We start from the raw sequence: 21,096 nt of genomic DNA, 5'->3' as shown, positions 1-21,096 counted from the left end.
TTGTAAAGGGAAATGAACAAATGGAACAGGGTCCTGATGAGAGGATAGTGCAAATTGAACATCTGGATACATTTTTTTTTTAATCAGTTATTTCTTTTAACATGGGATTTTCTTCCCAGGAATAAATGTGCTGAAAGTTTTCTAAATTCCTCAATTCCTAACTAATACAGTAAGATTTATTAAAATATTTCAGATTGCCAACATGTTTAAAACTTCTTTCTTTTTTTTTTTTTTTTTTTTTTAGGAATTTAAGGTAATAAAGGTTAAAATAAAGGTGTGTAACCCCAAGAACAACCAAGTATCAAGTTACAACATTAACTTGAGCCTGTCAGTCTGTACTCGGGGAAAAGGCTCAATCCGCGTCTGTCGTCACCATGTCGCCATCTTCCTCCAGTTGTTGTTAGCTTGCTTGCTAAGGAGTCTATATTTATCACCAGCATTTACCAATCGCAGCCGGGTCAGTGTCGGTTGGCGCAGCGTCTCCTTTTCTTCCCGTCGCCATGGACGATGAGTATTACGGAGGGGCAGGAGACTGGGAGAGCTCGGAGGGGCCGCTGGTGAGAGCGGGACTGTTCAGCGTTTGTGACCGTTAGTTAGCATTAGCTCGGTTAGCAGGCTAACTGAACAGCTTTATCCCGGTTTACTCCTCAGACATTACATCAAAACTAGTTGTATGCAGCTTAAGGGTTTAATAAATGTAAAATTATGATAATGCAGAGCATTTACATTCGCTGAAACAGTTGCTTCAATTTGTAATTGACACAAAGAAATGGCATTTTTATTTAGTAACTGCCTCAACGTTTCATCCCACATTCAGTATCAGTTGTGCATACTCTGATCAAAGCCTACAGTGTTAAACTTGTATACATTTGCGTCTTGCACCTTGTCATTAGTGTGCAAAGCCATCACGTTAATGGATAGAAAGGAAGCGAGGTGTGTCGAGTCAACTCTCCAGGCTTTTAGCTCCTTTTAGAGGCGTGTTGTTGAATCTTTCAGGAGGATGGGTACGATGAGGAAAATGATGGGAAAGTTCAGGAGGACTGTCTGCTGAAATTCTCCAGCAGGGACTACATCATGGAGCCTGCGATTTTCAACACCCTCAAAAGGTGACACAAGTTTAACTTCATTCAAGTCCTCACACAATAATAATCATCAGCTGTTCTCATAAAAACTTCAACTCTGCTCACTTGGAAATACATATTTCCAAGTGAGTCAAAATGCATTAGCCTGCGCTTCACATAGTAAAAATGTACATCACTACTTTTCTTTAAATTTAAAGGCTTACTGTACAATTGCATGAAGTTGTAATATAACTGTAGTGAGATTTTTTTGTTTGTTTTTGACCCAATAATTTGGACACAAATACTAATACAGATAAAACCTTGACGGACACAAAACCCTGAGCACCTGCACTTTCACACAGCTGCTATTATTTATTATATGGCAAAGTAATCGTGTGTGTTTGATTTGGCAATAACTTATTGTTGTAAATATTTAAACTGGCCAGAAGGGGGCGTCATTTATCTATGCTTGCCACATTTAATGAACTGTTTAATTTTACACACAGTGATGGGAGAAAACATTTTCCTCTCAGCAGATTAGACAGATTTTTAACTTTTTCTCACAGTTAAATGTGTTAAAGTAGCTTGAGGAAGTAAAAAAAAAATGTTTTCAAATGAAAAGAGAAAACCTATTCAAAGAAATCTAGCCTTTTCTGAAGATGTAATTGCATTTCTTGGGATATAACTAGTTCTGTTGCCCATATGAAAAGCAACACCAATTACTAGGGTTAGTGTGCTAGTAACTTTTCACATAACACCAGGTTGTTTTGGAAAACTGTTTTCCTCTAATAGGTGAAATCTCTTTTTATTCACTCTGGTTATTTTTGTCTGATGTTGCTATTAGTTTGCTCTGCAACATTTAGATGTGATTAAAACAGAAAAAGCATATGAAGTATTAAAAGCCCTGCTGCTGTTGCAGATATTTCCAAGCAGGCGGCTCTCCAGAACACGTCATCCAGCTTCTCTCTGAGAACTACTCTGCTGTTGCACAGACTGTAAATCTGCTGGCAGAGTGGCTCATTCAGATGGGTGAGTAAAGAAATACAGGAAGACTAGCAAGGAAACGCCTCATCATCTGTTTATATTGTGGAGCGTATCGGTGCTTAGCTGTACGCTGTTTCGTTGGGCTACAGGTGTAGAACCGGCTCAGGTCCAAGAGCGAGTAGAAAATCACCTCAAGAGTCTCCTCATAAAGCACTTTGACCCCCAGAAAGCCGACTCCATCTTCACGGTTGAGGGAGAGGTGGGTGTTATGATTCATTACATTTCAGTCATTGCAATCATTGAGATCATTATCTTATGTCAGCTTATAGTATTTAAAATGAACCTCGTTTGCTGTCTGCAAAATAATATATTTAACCAGAAGGATGGATACTTCAATAAAAATTGTCCAAAAGCTCACAGAAAGTTTTAATAATTTTATAATGAGGGAACATTATGCTCTGCAGTTGCCTCACTTCCTCATCATAATGCCTCACATATTGCATATTCTCCCAGTATCTCAATGCAATCGCACGTGCAAACTAGTCCAGATTTATACCGTCTGATTTGTTTTTAGACTCCAGCTTGGCTCGAGCAGATGATAGCACACACAACATGGAGGGATCTCTTCTACAAGCTGGCAGAGGCTCACCCCGACTGCCTGATGCTCAACTTCACTGTAAAGGTACAGTTATATAGTTTCTACTTTGATTTGGTCTAAAATTATTAACATCAGATGAACCACTGCTGCACTCAGTGTTAGTTAATTCCAGTTTATCCATGATGTGTAGGTTGGTGGCTGAAGAAGCATCTTCATATCTTGTGTTTTCTTTGTTTCTTGTTCAGCTCATTTCTGATGCAGGCTATCAGGGAGAGATCACCAGTGTTTCCACGGCGTGTCAGCAGCTGGAGGTTTTCTCCCGGGTGCTGAGGACGTCTTTAGCCACGCTGCTGGACGGAGGAGAAGAAAACCTGGAGAAGAACCTGCCAGAGTTTGCTGTGAGCCTTTCTTGTGTTCCTGTTTTATTTATGGGTGAAGGTAATGTTGATATTTCTAAAAAATAATAATAACATAAATACTAGAAGCACAGTTCCTCTGATCAGCAAACAGATTAAACTTTTGAACTCGACTGTCGGGACAAATTTAAGGAAGTCGGATTTTGTTTTCAGCCAATCAGCATCTCCTGAATATCACACAAAACGGCTTGTCCGAAGCATTTATGGCTTCAGAAATATTTCTAATCGAAGAAGGTTTGTGTCTAAACAAGAACTTCAGATAGTTTTATTTTTTTGTCTTTTCATGTTTTATTTCTGATGTCATCTTTGACAAACATGTTTATCACATGAATTTTATCTCTAGAAAGAGTTGTAAATGAAATGGATCATTTTTTGGGGTTGAAATAAATTGTATCCAATTGAGAAGAACACAATCTTTGAAGAGCTTTTAGCTGACAATATATGAACTACACAGTAGATTATTAACTGAAGAACGATGCATCTCTCGTGTTCATTTTCTATGCTGAAAAGTTCAAAGAAAACTACAGAAAGCCTGATTTATAAATGTGAAGAGCTCATTTGGAAACTATAATCTTTTCTGTCTTCTGCAGAAAATGGTGTGTCATGGCGAGCACACGTACCTCTTTGCCCAGGCCATGATGTCCATCCTGGCTCAGGAGGAGCAGGGCGGCTCTGCTGTTCGTAGGATCAGCCAGGAGGTCCAGAAGTCGGCACATCAGAGGTACGGCTGCCTCGTAACTTAGCAAAAGTTACAGAGCGAGGGCTAACAAGGAACCCATCGAAACAGACAAAAAAAACCTAATAATTAAGAAATCTACCTTTATGCTCTTGCTGTAGCCGGTGAGGTAGCCGGGTGGTTTGTGATAAGTGTCAGTAATAACATGATGCTGTGTCTGTCACAGGGGTCATGATGCCAGTCAGATAACCCTCGCTCTTGGTACGGCAGCAGCCTACCCTCGAGCGTGCCAGGCTCTGGGTGCCATGTTGTCTAAAGGAGCCCTGAATCCTGCCGACATCACGGTTCTCTTCAAGATGTTCAGCAGCATGGACCCTCCTCCTGTGGAGCTGGTAGAGGAGCTGAAACCGCTCTGATTCTGTTTCCATCCACTGCTGCTGCTAACCGAACCTCTGCTCCCGTCTGTAGATCAGGGTGCCCGCCTTTCTGGACCTTTTCATGCAGTCGCTTTTTAAGCCTGGATCAAAAATTAACCAGGACCATAAACACAAATACATCCACATCTTGGCTTATGCTGCCAGTGTGGTTGAGACATGGAAGAAGGTACAGAATATAACGACGCTCTTTGCACACTTTATCTATTATTAGCAAATCACTAATGTTGACGTCGTTCCTAGAATACACCTTGGACTGTTGGGTGTTTTTTCTGATTTTATATTCTGGATCGACCCGAAGTGTCACATGTTTCTAAACTGGCATGAAAAGGCCAAAAGTTTTAAAACGTACTTTGTTTCAATACCAGAACAAGAGAGTCAACATCAATAAGGAGGAGTTGAAGACAACGTCCAAGGCCATTGAGACCGTCCACAACCTCTGCTGTAATGAGAACAAAGGAGCGACGGAGCTGGTGGCTGAACTCGGCACTTTATACCAGTGCATCCGGTGAGTCACACACATTTACACAAGAAACTAAACCAAAGATATTTGGTAAGGTTTTGTGGGGTTTTTTATATATATATATAGATATAGATTCCTTTTGTTAAAAGAAAAATGACTTCTGAAAAACTAGAAGGGCTTTTTACATTTATTTATATTAAATTGAATCCTCTGGTCCACATACCAGTCCAGGTTTTCCTCTAGTGTCACATGAACCTCTCTCCCCACCTCTCTCTGGTGCTACTGGGGATGATTCCTGTGTGCAGGTTTCCAGTGGTGGCCATGGGAGTTTTAAAGTGGGTGGACTGGACCGTCTCAGAGCCCCGCTACTTCCAGCTGCAAACGGACCACACCCCGGTCCATTTAGCGCTACTAGACGAGGTATGACGGCGTTAGCAGGTGGAAGTGTTGTCTCCTTAAAGATGAAGTCTAAGCAGCAAATGTCGTTGGGCTCAGATCTGCACGTGCCACCAGCTGCTGCACCCGCAGGTCCTGCAGCTGCTCATCAAGCTCTTTGAGACGGAGCACTCTCAGCTGGACGTCATGGAGCAGGTGGGCGTCTCAGACTTTGTCCCGCTTGTTGCTTCTCTGAATCCTCAGTGATGTTTCCCTTCATTTGCAGCTGGAGCTGAAGAAGACTCTGCTGGACCGCATGGTTCACCTCCTGAGCCGCGGCTACGTCCTGCCAGTCGTCAGCTACATCCGCAAGTGTCTGGAGAAACTCAACACGGACATCTCCCTCATACGATACTTTGTGACTGAGGTAACACGTTGAGCCAGGGGTGAAACAGAAAGAAATATAGTAGAACTGCTGCTACTATCATGCATTGATACTTTGTGAATCATGTAAAAGGAGGCAGTGCTTTGCAATAGTAATAACACGCTTTCTAACTTTATTCCCATTTTATTTTTTTTGTTAGTCTGGCATTAATACGCCACATTAATCCCATTTAATAAAACCAGGTACTGTTTTTTTTTTATAAACTTGAAAATGCAAAGTGCAGTTGTATTCATCTGCTAAATCTATTATTTTTATAGCAGTGTTTGTATTCTGATATTTATTAAACATTATAAATTAGAAATTAAAATGCTAAACACTCAAAGGAGTGAGTAGAAATATTTTTTATGACTTTATAAGAGAAAGACAAGCTGTTTTTTAATACAAAGTTGATCGTGGAGCGTTTCTCTTCAAGGTTCTGGATGTGATCGCTCCTCCATACACGTCGGTCTTCGTGCAGCTCTTCCTGCCCATCCTGGAGAACGACAGCATCGCAGGAACGATCCGCACAGAGGGAGAACACGACCCGGTCGCCGAGTTCATTGGTAACAGCCGACACATTAAAATGAGTCCCAGAAGTCAATTAGGCCTTTTCTGTTTTAGCTTCCTGACGTGTGGATAACTTTTTTTTTTTCAGCTCATTGCAAGTCAAACTTCATTATGATTAACTGAAAACGACGCTTTCTGTGAGAATCCAGGGTTCAGCCTGATCTCAGCTCGGACTTTGAGACGCAGCTCAGTGGGGGGGTTTCCTCCTACATGCATCTTTTATTTTCCATGTTTTATCTACTTTCATGCTTTTTCACAATAAAAAGGCTCAAGTATTTTTGTGATCATTACATTTTTTCACTAAAACCTCATACATAGAAAACCTTCCACTTATGCTGGAAAACAATGAATCGTCATGTAAACTAATAATTCCCAGGGCCTGAATTATCCTCAGTGTTTATTGATAATGTTTGAAACAAAGAATATTGGCGTGATGGATTGCTCAACAAAGTAGCACAACTTCTATTCTGACATCAAGTCTTAATAAGGCACATTAAAAGTTGCATTTTATGTAGTATAATCAGAAAACGAAGACATTCGGTGCCGCTTTGCTTTGGATTCGTCACAAATAAAGAGTGTAAAGTCTCTATCATGCACAGATGAATGGCTGTTAAAACATTGAAATTTCTCCAAAGGACAGACGTGTCAAACCCTCCAATTAAAAATCATTTAAGTCTCAGAATTTCAGTCTGCAGAAAATCTCCACTACAGCAAATCTTCAGACCTCAGCATAATTCTTTTGAAAAATATATGTAAAAAAAAAATCCCTTTTTGTTTTTATACAAGCATATAAAAGTTTCCCTTCACCACAATGATAGGAAGACAACAGCATTGTGTGACCCGAGCTGGTCTAGAGGTATTCTTTGGGGACGATGGGGTCTCCGTACATGCAGTCCTCCTCCAGCGCCAGGTTGTACTTGCTGCCACTTCCTCCTTTGTAAGCGCTGGTCACAATCCTCAGCCAACCCCTCTCACCCTGAGGCAAAAGATTACCGAGAATGAATGACTGATGAATACATATATATATCTTCTTTACTTACCATAACTGCTGATCTCTCTAAACTAACATTAAAAATTCACATAAAACCAGAACAGCCAAGCTGGTGTGTGCATATTACTGCTGATTCAAAGTTATAATCAACACCTATTTTTAGTATTTGCCAAATTAGAAAAAAACAGGAATCTCTTTATTTTAGTGTTTGATGATCAGAATAATTTTTTTTATTTTAACATTTAAAATAAGATTGAAACAGTAATGGTTTAAACACTACAATCCAAATTATTGTAATCTGGGGTGTTTTCAATATTTACGATTTTAGACAGAACTTTGTTCTAAAACATATAATGACCAGAGTCAAACTTTAGCAGATTTTTAAACTTTGATTTTCCAGTATTAATTTCTTTCTCTTCTTTAAAACTGCTGATGGATTTGCAAGGAATCAAGTTTAAAATACTAGCATTCAAGAAGAAAAAAATGATACTGCAGCTCACAGTAGCTTAGATTTATATCAAATTTAACAATGATGGAAAATAATGAATCTCTTCTGCTGAGGACTCACCCACGGCTCGCCCCAGGAGTTGCGAACCACCCAGTATTCAACCCCGTCCTCGACGCCCCATCCCGCCACCGACACGATGTGGTTGATGTACGCATCTTCCTGGTACTCAGAGTAGATGCCTCCAGTGTACGCGTCCAGCTTGTCTGTGGCCATAATCCCACAACTGAAGAACATGAAAACATCTCCAGTCACTTCCTGTTTCTGCTTAAAGACACATGAACTGGAACAACACACAAACTAGGACACAAAAACAAAACAGGAAGACATGGGGGATTTCCTGGTTCCTGAATCATTTTATTTTATTCTTATCAATCTATATCAATGTAAATGATTTGTAACATCTCACTCCATTTGGTGAATTCCAACCTGAACCAACCTGATTGGTCCTCTGGCATAAATCTCGGCCATCATCTTCTCTCTCCCGCTGACGGAGCCGTAGTCTCCGACCTTCCACATTGTGTAGTTCTTGACGATGTTGCACACTCCGAAGGTGGTGCAGGTGCCGCACTGGTTGAAGAGCTTGCAATCTTTCGGGTCACACACAGAGCATGTTGATGTCTGGATGTGTAAACCTAGCCATCGCTCCACATGCAGTGGCGTTCTTACCCTGGTCTTTAGCCTGGTAGTTGTTGCAGGTTTCATCTGGGATGCCGTGAGTATTCGCATACTCCCAAACTCCGCTGTGATCTCCGCCGTGGCAAGAGCCCGCGTCGCCGCAGTCGATCACATGCTGCACAGAGAGGTAAGCGGAAGGCCACGCTCCTTTTCTCTTGATGTTGATGCGATCTAAAGGGGGGAAATAATGTGTTAATGCTGCAGGATGTTACTTTTAATAAAATGTTTTTTTCCATATCAAAACCAATATTTTTGTAACGGCATGGTATCAGACAGATAATCAATGGAAAAAGAAAAGTGCTGCTAACGCGATCTGCAAAAACAACCAATCAGAGCTAGTGAGGGGGTCTTAAAGCTGTCAATCATGCGTGTGTATTCTGCTCAAAGTGTTAATGATGTAAAAACAACTCACCATTGCAGAAAACTATCTGTCATCATTGGTCGCTATGCTAACTAGCCTTAGCATTGGTGGCAGGCTATGTTGTGGTGCTGCAGCTTCGCAAAGAGAAAGTGGGGGGGAAGTGAGCATAAGAGTGATTGGTTGTTTCAGACAGAGTGGTCTGTTTCTGTAGTTAGTACTGGGATTAGAGCTCATTTTTTACATTATCACAACATAGTTTTAACAAATATGTAAAAACAAACATTGTTATAGAAGTTACAGTCTGCAGCAGAAACAATAACCATAAAGGGTTTCTGGTCATGAAAGTCCCGTCTCTAGGAGGAACTGAAACGACCGCGTACATGTAAAAATACATCCCAGTCTTGTGATGATGACGTCACAACCACAAAAACTGGAGCATGCTGACTCATACCTGCCATGGCGCTGGTGCTGCCATGCGCCCAGCAGGAGCCGCAGTACTGCGGGATGTGCTGGTTGCGAGTCGTGCTGACGAAGTTGGTCCCATTCACGTTCCTCCAGTCCCACGCCTTGGGCAGGTCAGAGATGTTCAGGTACTCATGGGGCAGAGGACCGGTTCTGGAAACGGTATTTTTTACCAATTTACCTTGGTGTTGATACAATGTACACATTAACTGAGCAAAATTACAACTTCATACTAACGAAGAGGGCATTTTTAATCATTACAATCATACTTCGGTCATTGTGAGCTACGTTCTCTGTCAACATGTCAAGGTTACTTTTCACACTTCTGTTTCACTTATTTTATTAGAAAATAACTCAAACACTTAGAAGCTTCAAAAGGGACAGAATTCTCTACTTTTCAAGCATGCTAAACACACACACACATACACACACACACACACACACACACATCCAAAAGTAAAAGAAACTCAACAGGTGGATCTGCACAGCTAAGATTACCAGTTTGCACTCATATTAATTTCAGGAAACAAACACTTGAGATGACACCCAGTGTGAAACTGTAGAGCTGCAGTGTTTCAATCCTGAACTCCTGCATAAATACTGTACTGAACACAAGAATAACAAGAGAATCCCTTTTTGCATATTCTGTCAAAGCTACACTTGCCTGCTGCATGTGCTCCTTTTTTAATGGGTTTTCCTTCCACTCAATTTTCCACCCAGCCTAATCTGCATAGCCATTTTGTGGTTTACCGCCCATCCTATAATTAGGAATAATTTGCAGAAGCAAACATTTTAATAATATTCATCGGGGTTTTAATGGATCTTTGTGTTTTTGAACCGAATCACTAAAATCCAAAGAACTTTTGGCTGAAATTCCAAGGAAAACACCCCATAAACTTTACAGCCAGGCTTCCTCTTTCCACGCCAGACTATGCATCTGAGGTCCAGTAACTTCCTCAGACTAAATTGGACCGAACCTCGTGATCCGCGGTTAAACATTGACGGTTAACCGTCCGTTCACTGAAACCGGCACAAAACCGGGAAGAAAACGAAACTAAAGCCCCCAACGCGTCACGCACCGGCTTATTTTGGATTTTTTAAAGTGGATTTTGTCCACTTAAAAACAATAATATCTTTTAAAGTGACGTTAACCCGCATAACGAAGTTATTTTGTCACCTAGCCTCCGATCCGATGAGCTAGCGGCTTGTGTCGAAGCTAACCGCAACCTACGGTGTCCGATAAGGAAGAGAAAAAAACAACTCTTTTTTTAACCCACTTTAGTTATAACTTTTTTTTAGGTAAACGGCAGTGAAAAAGCAGAGACGCTTTACCTGAAGCCGAAGCTGTCTTTCCTCGGTGTGCGGACGTAACACGGCTCGTTGCGGCTGAAAAACAGACCGGCGGACACAGCCGAGACAGCGGCCGAGAGCAGGACGCACAGCGCGGCGGCCCGAGGCATTCTGGCTCCTTTCTGTCTCACTGGGACCTGGAGAGGACGGGTCGAACGGACCGGGCAGCGGCGGGAGACGGGCTGGACACTGACGGGTCAGTGGGGGAAGAGTCTGAGGTGATCAGCAGCCGGTGTGCAGAGATTTGTGATGGGTCACGTGGCCCCGCCTCGGTCACGTGACCCATCACGAGTTCCACACAAACAACATGACTGGGCACATTTATCTAATAACGTGGTTATAAAATAAAACACAGCTGAGGTTCAACAGTGACTGGAATACATACGAAATAAACAAACGAATAAATGAGCAGCCAAAAGCTGCTCTGTCCAGTTCAGTTCAAATCCAGAAGCAGGAAATTAAATGACATTGTTATTCGTATTAATTCAAAATTCTTCAGGGTTATTGTAGATGGTGATGGTTGTGGTTTCCTGTAGCAGTCTGTATCACAGCAAATTTGAAGAAGCCTCTGACTGAAGCCTCTGCTTTTCTAAGACTACACTCACACTGTAGACCTTAATTCGGATTTTTTTTGTGTGAAATCTGCTTTTTTTTCCATTCACATTTACAAATATGCGATTTATTGTTGGAACTGTGTCAGGCATGCCATGTAGGGTTACATCGTGCATTTCAAAGTTCTTTACATCATAAACACAAAGTCATGCAACATAGAATAAACAATACATTGTTCCATATTACATTTCAAATCCAATTCTAAACAGGTGTGTTTTTAGTTGAGATTTAAAAGAAGTCAGGGTTTCTGCTGTTTTACAGTTTTCTGGAAGTTTGTTCCAAATTTTTGGTGCATAGATAATGAAAGCTGCTTCTCCTCTCTTGGTTCTGGTTCTGGGGATGCAGAGCAGAACAGAACCAGAAGACCTGAGAGTCTGGAAGGTTGACACAACAACAGCAGATCTTTGATGTATTGTGGTGCTAAACCGTTCAGTGATTTGTAAACTAACAACAGTATTTTAAAATCTATTCTTTGAGCGACAGGGAGCCAGTGGAGGGACTTTAAAACTGGTGTTATGTCTCTATCTTCCTGGTTTTAGCGAGAACACGAGCAGCAGCGTTCTGGATCAGCTGCAGCTGTTTGATTGATTTGTTGGACAGGCCTGTGAAGACGCTGTTACAATAATCAATGCGACTAAAGACAAACGCATGGATGAGTTTCTCTAGATCTGGCTGAGACATTAGTCCTCTAATCCTGGAGATGTTCATCAGGTGATAGAAGGCCGATTTTGTTACTGTCTTTATGTGGCTCTGGAGGTTCAAGTCCGAGTAATAACTGAAGCTGTGCATTGACTTTAGATCGTTCCTCTTTAGGTCCAAAAATGACTTCAGTTGTGTCTGTTCAGCTGGAGAAAGTTTTGGCACATCCACACATTTATCTGTTCTAAACATTTATTCAGTGATTGGATGGGTTCAGAGTCACCTGGTGACATCGTAATGTAGAGCTGTGTGTTATCTGCATAGTTGTGGTGGCTAATATTATGTGATAGTATATCTTACAACTTCCTCTAAGTGGTTGATAAGCTGCTGCTGCAACAAACCACAGTGATTCCCCAAGACGTTCTGGGTTTTCCTGTGCATTACAATAAAATCCCCCCCAAAAAAAGAAAATGTTTTTTTTTTCATTCATCCATACTGCTTCCCGCACCTTTCCTGGGGGCCGCGCTCCACACTTTGGGAAGCACTGTGTTAGAAGACAGAGAAGGTCTTCAGCAGCGCCCCCTGCAGCCCAAAAGACGTCAGTGTCTACAGCAGGTAGGCACGTTGTACAACAGGAAAGTGTTTTTAGAAATATTTGAAATAATTTTAGAAATTATTATATCCCAGGAGAAAAATACTTTTATCCATTGATTGAATTAAAAAAAAGGAAAATAAAACTTGTAAAAAAAAAATAAAAACTTGACAAAAGCCTCAGTATCTTGTCCCCTTCTTCTAATTTTCTGTAAGACAAACTGAATTAACACTTTTTAAATTTAGACTTTTTAGTCTGAATAAAATGAAGTTACCAGTAATTCATGACTTCCTGTTTTCTTTGCGTAAATGACATACAAACCCATTTCCCTTTGTCAATTGTTACAATGAGGAAGACAGGAGAACACACAAAAAAACGTTTTTGGAGAACCATTGTGTTAGGATATGGTTTATAGCTACTTCTTTAGCAGGAAGTAGCTATGAGACCTAGACCTGTATTGTATCGTGTTCATGCTGACATATTTACCAGCTGGAGTACAAAGGTCTTCAATCATGTGAGTCTATCTTCAGCGATAAAGCTTTGACACAAATTTATTATTGATTTTGGAACAAATACAAAAACGTCTTCAATTTCACATACTAGTTATTTATTTTTTCAGATGGCACTGACTTTAATGAGGGACATCATGATTGTCACAAATGTGGAAGGACATCATTGTGCAGGACTCTGCTACTAATACATTTTTACATGTTCTTTTTCTCAACGATTTTTCAAATGGTTAAAACCTGCAGTGAGAATGTAATGCTTCATGTAGCGTCACCAGTACAAAGTGAAGTGGTTCCTGCCAGATTTATTTGATCCACTAGAAAACACAATGCGTAAGACATAATGACATACTCCTTTGTTTGCATAAAAGAATAGCGTTACAAAGATTCCTGCTAATAGAGGTGGTTATTTTTAAGAAAATTTGCAATGTGTGTTAAAATCTGTGAAAAATAATCACAATACACCTGAATAAACTGATTAAGACAAAAATAACAGTTGCTTCTTATTTCTAATGCAATATTTAATCTTTCACCTACTAATCTAAAACAAAAGGAAATAAAGCAATGGAGCTGATCAGTAACCAAGACGAAGTGAAGCAGGTCAGTGTTCGATCATCGTCATTTATACCATATCTGATTTTACTGATCGGCTGCTTTGAGTCGCACTAAATTTACTCAAACATCACTTTAAAAAGTTTTCAACAAACTGGAGGAGCTTCAGCAGCCGGGGCGAGAGGGGTCGGCTCAGAGGCCGAGGAGTGAACCGCTGGTTCTACACCAGCCTTCGTCTCTTGCAGTCGCGCTCCATCTGGTCTTCAGGCTTGTTGGCCGGCGCTCCCAGAGGAGACACCTGGTTCAGCATGGAGTCGTCGGACGCCTGGCCGAACAGCGCCATGAGCAGAGCAACGCCGAACCCAGTGGCACGCTCGCCCTGCAAAAACAAAAACCCAATGAAGGACTGACCTGCTTCATCTACCTTCAACGTCAGTTCCATGTAGGGATGAACTTTTTCCTCACAATATTTTTGTGGTAATATTGTGATAGGTGACAGTAAGAACTAGTCATTACATATTTTTTATGCAACTGTATGGATCTGATTGAATGTGACGGCAAGCACAAACGGTTCTTTACATAAACATTTCCATTTATAATTTAGGACAACAGTCACATAAGTAAACGCGATTTATATCGTTAAACTGCAAATCGTAAATGCATTTAATCCCATTTTCAAATGTATTGATTAGGGCTGTAGTGATACTCTAATCTCACGATACGATATATATCATGATATTTAGCAAACAATACAATTGGACACATTTTTAAGATTTTCTGAAAGATTTTAGAGGGACAGAGTGATTTTAGTGACATTTTGTGACTTAGACTAAATTAATTGAACTGATGGTGTTATAATGTTTTTGTTATACATTTTCTTTGTTTAAATGTTAATTGTGTGGTTTTGTGTATTTGGTTGTGCAGAAAAGGAATTTTTTTTGTCTTATTCACTTATATTAGATAATGCAACATATCTATTTCATTATTTAATTTATTCTACCTTTATTTTTAATGCACATGTGCAACTAGGTAAAAATGTCATGTGTGATAGCTGTCATTTAATTAATGTGGATGAAAAATCGATACTTTGAGAAAATAAAATATCAATAAATATTGTAGAATCGATGAAATTACAAAGCCTTATTATTGATATTTCAGAAAACAGTGAGAAATAAATAGTAAAACAATCTGACAATTCAGACAGTTTTGGAGTTTAAGTGTCATTACTGGGAATTTATTATGATGAAAAATCAAAATAGTAATTATGACTAGACGTTTTTCACAATAAATGTCCATCTCTAGTTCCATAAAATATTTAAGGTCCTGATGTTTAACACCATAAGAACAAATGTCTTCTGAGACTTTAAAACTATTCTGATGAATCAGAGAGAGCAGCTGTGAGCAATAAAGTTAAAAAGTTACTCACTGCGTGAACTGGAGAAGCGATATCAACATGGACCCAGACACCGGGCCAATCGAAACCCAAGTGGGAACCAATAAAGAGGCCGGCACAGGAGCTCTGGGCGTTCTCACGGTCCTGTAAAACAAACCAGTAATAAAATAATTAAACCCTGCAACTAATCGAAATTCAATCTCTCCAAACCAGCATAGCCCAGTGAAACAATATTTAGCAGCTGTCTTAAATCAGAAATTAACCAGTTACATTTCTGAAAAGCCCAAAAATTTCGACAAAGCAAAAGACACAACCAGTTACCTCCAGCACTTCTTTAAAAAATAAAATAAAATAGGGCCAGGTTGGCTTAGGTGCATTTTTTCCCCAGAAAAATAAAATCATGATTTGAAAACTTCTTTTTGTCTTTAGTTCAATAACCAGCAACATTTAAATGCAACAACAAAAAAGCTAAAATAGAAAAAAAATATGTAAGGGGGTCAGATAATCTATTACACATGGGTATAAAAGATTCAAAAACTACCAGGTGAAACTATTTTTCTATTAAAAAAAAAAAAACCTTTACAAGCAGGTGACTATAAATTCAGACAACCAAAGTATGCCACGCCTGCAGCAACAATCGTTTCCCTTCAAGGTGAGTTTTCATGCTTGGATATGTTTTAGTTTGTCACTTACAGCCACAGAGTTCTTCATGTCGGCCACAGCCGAGGTAAACTCGCTGAAGTGCAGCTCAGGACAGTAGACCAGAGGGTGGGCGAGATCGCCGCTGCTGCGCCCTGCACGCACGCACGCGACCTCCCACTGCTCGCTGTTGGTCATGACGGCGGCGTGGTACTTCCCTGTGGAGATTCCCTGAACAGAAAAACAAAGAGTAGAAGTAAATACGAAGACAATACCTGCATGACAGTCTCCGGTGTTGGTGTGTTTAAACACCTGAGCTCCCGTCAGAGTGGCCATATCCAGGATGATGTCAGCAGACAGATCTTTGGAGGCGTACACCACTCCGTCTGCCAGCACCAGTCTGCCCTCTGCATCGGTGTTGTTGATCTCCACCGTCCTTCAGACAAAAACAATTTACAACAGCTTGGATAAATGATACGACACACAACCTTAGTGCTGTGCTAAAGAGGCTGGGAGGAGAAAACGCTACTCTGAGGAATGAAATGCATCAGAAAGAGTCTCACTTTCCAGAGTACAGCGCGTGGATGTCATCGGGTCGAGTGGCGGTGGGTCCCACCGAGTTCTCCGCCAGGCAGAAAACCGCGTGGAGGTTATCCTTGAAGCCCTGAGGACGGCAACAGAGAGCAGCTGGTCAGACCTGGGTTCAGAGGAAGAGACGATATGAAATCGTTTTATTAGCTGCCTCACCTGTTTGATGGTCGCCTTAAAAGCTCCCAAAATGGCAGCAGCTCCACCGCAGTCTCTCTTCATCCCCGGCATTGTAGTCTAGTAAGAATTAAACAAAAGACATATGTATTTTTAGTTTTAAAAGCATAGAACCCAACTTCCGAAGTTAAAACATTTATAAAAAGATAACAAAACCTCCAAAAACAAGATAAGCAAAAAGCTGCTTCATTCAGATAATATTTAAACTGATTAAGACGTTACTTCATCTTTTTGTCAGGGTGCATGGATGTCATTTTGTTTCTCACCTTTCCCTTGATGCTGAGTCCACCGGTGTCGTACACGATGCCTTTGCCGACCCATGCGATGGTCTGCGTCGCCCCGTCAGGAGTGTGGCTCAACACCGCTAACGCAGGAGGATGCTCTGCAGCCTTCCCAACTCCATAAATACCTGAGAGTGAATAAAACAAAAACAAACCATAAATAACTGCTATTAATGAAAAGCTATTTGAACAAATTGATTCACATCAGTTTATAAAGTGCTTCTGCCCTGAATAAACTGTAAGAAATATTTAGTACATGTTTTCTTATGTTTGTTGTGTGAAGTTGTTTATTGCTCCCATTGTTCTGAGTTCATCTAGTTTCTGCAATGTAGCGACAGAAGGAAGCAAACAGGACCTGAACTCTGAACTCTGCCCTCTGTCAGCCCGTAGGTGCAACTCGCCTGTGACTCAATTGAACAGAAGAACTGAAGAAGCAGCAGCATTACGTAATTAACTCAAGATAACAGAGTTCATCTATGTGACTAGGGGCAACTTTAAGAAAATAAAGAGAAAGGGTTTGTCAGAATGAGCTTTAGAACGGTGGGAGATTGTAACTGAGGCCTGTCCGTTCTCTTTGCTGCAAGTAAATCTAATGCTATCTTGTCTTTCTCTGATTTGTGTGGAGTTTGAATGTTTTAGGTTGTTTCAACCTGACAAACCTCATTCCAAAATTACACCTTAAAATAAAATCCATAAGTTTATTTTCTAGCCCTAACACGTTTTTAATGAGGAATGAAAACAATCTAACAAATGGAAAAAAATAGTTTTTCTTAGTATTGGTGTAACGGGTATTAAGATGAAATTCTTGCTAAAATATGTTTTGTAATTACCATGTGATGAATTGTTTTTGGCGCCCCCTACTGGTTGCCTATAAATAGAAAGCTAAACCGTAAATTCCACGCAGTCTGTTGAGCGCTCTACTGTGGTAAGTCACCAAATCCAGTTCTTTTCTGAATAGTCATAGTAGGTGTGCTCAAAGACTGACGTGGAGTTTTATTGCAGTATGCGGAGAACTGATGGACCAGTAGTGGAGCTCACTGTACTAATTTGTGTTGACCATTTATTACAGGTAATTATGTTATATTATTTATTAGTAATTTATTTTGTCAGTTATGTTTGTCAGTTTTTTCTTCAGTTGAGTTGTCGGTTTGTCTGTTGTATTGTCGGTTTGCTGTATTTACCAGCTTGTCAGTTTGTTTGTTCCCTGTTTCAGTTAGAAGTTACTGTTAAATAGTTTATTAGTTAAATTTGATTGTTGTCTGTCTATTTTTTTTTTTTTTTTTTTTCTTTATTTATAGGAAATAGACCAGATTGTGTTAAATTAATTTTAAAGAAGTATTAATAATCAAATATCACTATACGATCATTTGTTAGAAAAATATGTTGTTAAGCCAGATTGTAATGATTGTTTGTGAGGCAGTCTGTTGAGCGCTCTACTGTGTATGCGGAGAGCTGATGGACCAGTAGTGGAGCTCACTGTACTAATTTGTGTTGACCATTTATTACAGTTATTACAGAAAATTCAACCAACTGGCCTCCTCTGTGTGTATGACGGGACGGGCATAAAGGGGAAGCTGTTACATTGGTAAAGAGTTTTACATTTTTATTGTGACAACCCTGTCACCAGTAAGCCAATAGTGCTATAACATCCTCCTATTTCTTACTATTTGCAGAGTTGAAAGAAAGGGTAGAAACTTTTATAAGTACAGAAAACCACAAACATACAAATGCTCTACCTCCAAATCCTCTCTGTTTCAGTTCCTCTCCACGAATGATGACTGGAGTAATTCCCAGTTCACTTCCTACAGCCTTTATTTCCTGTAACAAAAACACTTGCTCCAGTAAAATTATTCAAACTTATCAGAATTGCAGCACTTCATTTCCACCACCTAATGTGGCTTATGATTCCGTTTATACTTAAGGAATCAATAAAAGGATTTTGGAAAACCAATTCTCGGAGAATGTTATGAGGCAAGATTTGAAAGTTTTTCCAAAAATCATGACTTACATCTAGGAAGTGGTCTGTGTTCATCTCGCTGCAGGGCGTGTCCACGATGCGAGCTGCCAGCCGGACGCCGTCAGCAGCATTGGAGAGACACTAAAACAAATAAATGAAAAAAAAACCTGATGTGGGCAACAAAGCAATAACTATACATATCACAATAGACGAGTCATCAATATCAATAGATAAAACATCTGATAGAATATTCTGTAGCATTCTGGGAGATGTAGGCAGAGGAAGTGATTTAGATTCGTGGCTTCAACTAAATCACTCATTTTTGGTTATCTAGCAACAACCTGCTGAGTAACTGGCACAGCAGCAGTTTCAGCTTTTGCCTCAATAATAATAAAATAATAATTTTTAAAAATGACAACTTGGAAGGAAAACTGACTAACAGGAAAAGTCATACCACATGTTTGGTAGCATTTCAGATATTTAAAACAAAAAATTAATCAATAATTATCAAGAGTGACAGTTATCAATATCAACTGATATGAAATGCATATTTTGTTGTAAGTTTTTCATCCACATCGTCCAGCACTAATGTGAAAGTTAGAAAATGAAATCATGTGATCGAAGGAGGAAAAACTAAGCATATAAAGGTCACAGAGCAATACCTTGAGTTCTGCGTCATCCAGAAGACCGCCTTCGCTATCGACGACCACAAACTCCACAGTCACATGCTTTTTCTCAGTCCTGCGAGACGATGCTGAGCGCCGGGTGAAGAGGGGGAAGGCCCTGGCAACGGCACAAGCAGAGGCGAACACATCTGAACGCTCACACGCCACCTAGAGGATAAAGCGAGTGTGCTAGCTGATTAATAAACAACTGACCAGGTGTATCAGGGTGGATCTAGACATTTTCACCGGGATAGACACTGACCACAATGCAGCGGTTGCTCCCTCCAGGAAGGCAGGAACGGATCAGGCGGGACAGGAAGTGGACAGAAGCCGGGCTGTTGTGCCTGCTGACCCGTGAAGGAAGAGCGGCCACCACGGCTTGGTTCAGGTACAGGGGGCAGCTGTCCGTGGGGTTTGGGTTCAAGGTATTGAGAGCTGCCTGCCAGGTCTGAAAGAAATCAAATAACATAAGGTGGAACTTTTGTTTCTCTGTAAGAAAACAAAGCTTTTTGGTTGCATTTTAACAGATGTTCAATAAAAATCAGTGGTGTACATATGTATTTAGTTTATAGAAACACGCATATTTACATTTAGTCAAGATAACTTAAGGTGAAAATAAAGACATCAAACCTGAAATTCATGTCAGGAGTATAAATTACCAGGAGTTGGTAAATGTGTGCCTGGGTGAATGTTTATTCTCCAGAAACTTAACCTTTTATATTTTTGTTGTGGTAAAAGCCTCTCTCACCTTTTACCTATTCTATGTCCTGTTCAAGATAAAATAAAAAGATCCACATATACCATCACGACAGGACACACAATAAAATAAAGGAGAGAAAAATGTTATAAACTTATGTGGCGGCCTGCACTACCCAAGATGGGATCAAAGTCTAACTTCTCTTTTTGGTGGATCTGATTGCTGGGCTTTCCTGACCTCTTATGGGGAAGCTGAACGGGATTAACAAGATTAAAACGTGAACAGCAAAGCAAACAAACGGAAAATAGAGCTTTAAACGCTACAGCAGAATCATGATTCCAAAATAAACCTATCAATTTAATACGTAGGTTTCCTCTTAACGCCGTTTTATTTTGTTCCCCGTCATTTCCAGGTAACAAAGCACCAATAAAATATATACACATCGACTTTTAAACCATGCGAAAACAATACGAACACATTTAAAAGTTGTCCTCTTGGACTACTATGACAGTAGAGAATACCAGAACCTCTGTAGCAGAACTTTATTAACTCTGTGTGTTAGTCTGCGTTACCTTCAATTAGCGCGGCGCTAACACTAGCAAACACCATCAGCACTTCCTCACCTCTTTGCTAACGACGGGTTGCAGTTTTCCTTTGACGTGGCTCCAGGACAGCTGCTGTAGGTTGTTCTGCTGGCCCAGAAACAGAACGGGTCGGTTCTGGGGCTCCGAGTCGCCGGCAGAAACCTTGAACTCCAGGACCACGTTCGCCATTTCTGCGTCCCAGGAACCACCAGCAGCGATCCGCCGATGGGCAACGCTGCGTTCCAGGAGCTCAAAGGAACTCGGAACTTTCACTTTTCGTCAGCAAACAAACAAAAATCCGCTAAATCGGATTTTTTTTTTGGCTAATTGGTCAGGCTAAACTAGTCAAAAGGTTCAAATTTTACGTTATTATTTTAAGAAACCAGCAATACGTATAACTCTTTCCTTTTTGGGGGTAATATTGTGGAATATAATTTTTAGAAAATTTATCGAAACTATGTGTTCGGTAAGCCACAGAAATAATGTTGACAAAAATAAAACTAGCTCACATTAAACTCAATTTCATCCACTCCTTCACATTATGTTTTGTCACAGTTCAAAAAGGAAGCTAATGCAATTTCCTACTTTACACTTTAACCTGAACTAACGGTAGTAAGACTGATGATGGGAGCCGAGAGAGGACAAAACACTGTTCCCAGTTTCGTTACATTAGTCAGATGTAGCGGTGACGAATATGAAAAAGAAAGCCTTAAAAAGTATTCAAAGCATCTTACAAGTGTTCATATTTTATAATGTAATAATCATAGACTTTATAATTAATTTGATTGGGCTTTGATATGACTGACATGGGGCAGAAATCAAAGCGCAGCACAACAAAGTGCACCGTAGAAATGCACCACTTTTCAGTT

At 40.3% G+C, this 21,096-nt stretch overlaps 3 protein-coding genes across 3 annotated transcripts; 1 reads left to right on the top strand and 2 right to left on the bottom strand.

Moving 5' to 3' along the window:
- The first annotated feature begins 340 nt into the window (after positions 1-340).
- Positions 341-6,273, top strand: nelfcd (negative elongation factor complex member C/D). The gene is made up of 15 exons (XM_055022356.1): positions 341-557; positions 997-1,106; positions 1,981-2,090; positions 2,195-2,304; positions 2,620-2,727; positions 2,889-3,041; positions 3,650-3,780; positions 3,962-4,127; positions 4,204-4,338; positions 4,538-4,677; positions 4,938-5,052; positions 5,128-5,223; positions 5,294-5,434; positions 5,865-5,994; positions 6,087-6,273. Exons 1-15 carry the CDS (start codon positions 501-503, stop codon positions 6,119-6,121), a joined length of 1,737 nt encoding a protein of 578 aa, XP_054878331.1. The 5' UTR covers positions 341-500; the 3' UTR covers positions 6,122-6,273.
- Positions 6,274-6,377: 104 nt separating this feature from the next.
- Positions 6,378-10,615, bottom strand: ctsz (cathepsin Z). The gene is made up of 6 exons (XM_055022364.1): positions 10,328-10,615; positions 8,985-9,148; positions 8,164-8,343; positions 7,934-8,084; positions 7,558-7,720; positions 6,378-6,974 (listed from the first exon to the last, which is right to left on the bottom strand). The coding sequence occupies exons 1-6, from the start codon at positions 10,453-10,455 to the stop codon at positions 6,849-6,851; spliced, it is 912 nt and encodes a 303-aa protein (XP_054878339.1). The 5' UTR covers positions 10,456-10,615; the 3' UTR covers positions 6,378-6,848.
- Positions 10,616-12,721: 2,106 nt separating this feature from the next.
- npepl1 (aminopeptidase like 1) lies at positions 12,722-20,453 on the bottom strand. Its single transcript, XM_055027592.1, has 12 exons — positions 20,267-20,453; positions 19,209-19,394; positions 18,944-19,114; positions 18,333-18,422; positions 18,061-18,142; positions 16,310-16,452; positions 16,026-16,103; positions 15,842-15,942; positions 15,591-15,714; positions 15,333-15,509; positions 14,673-14,783; positions 12,722-13,625 (listed from the first exon to the last, which is right to left on the bottom strand). Exons 1-12 carry the CDS (start codon positions 20,414-20,416, stop codon positions 13,467-13,469), a joined length of 1,572 nt encoding a protein of 523 aa, XP_054883567.1. The 5' UTR covers positions 20,417-20,453; the 3' UTR covers positions 12,722-13,466.
- Positions 20,454-21,096: the final 643 nt, after the last annotated feature.

The sequence above is a fragment of the Poeciliopsis prolifica genome, unplaced genomic scaffold (genome assembly GCF_027474105.1).
Source record: "Poeciliopsis prolifica strain line A6 unplaced genomic scaffold, Auburn_PproV2 SCAFFOLD003, whole genome shotgun sequence".
In the NCBI taxonomy this organism is placed as follows: domain Eukaryota; kingdom Metazoa; phylum Chordata; class Actinopteri; order Cyprinodontiformes; family Poeciliidae; genus Poeciliopsis; species Poeciliopsis prolifica.
This window is presented reverse-complemented; position numbering and strand designations above follow the sequence as displayed.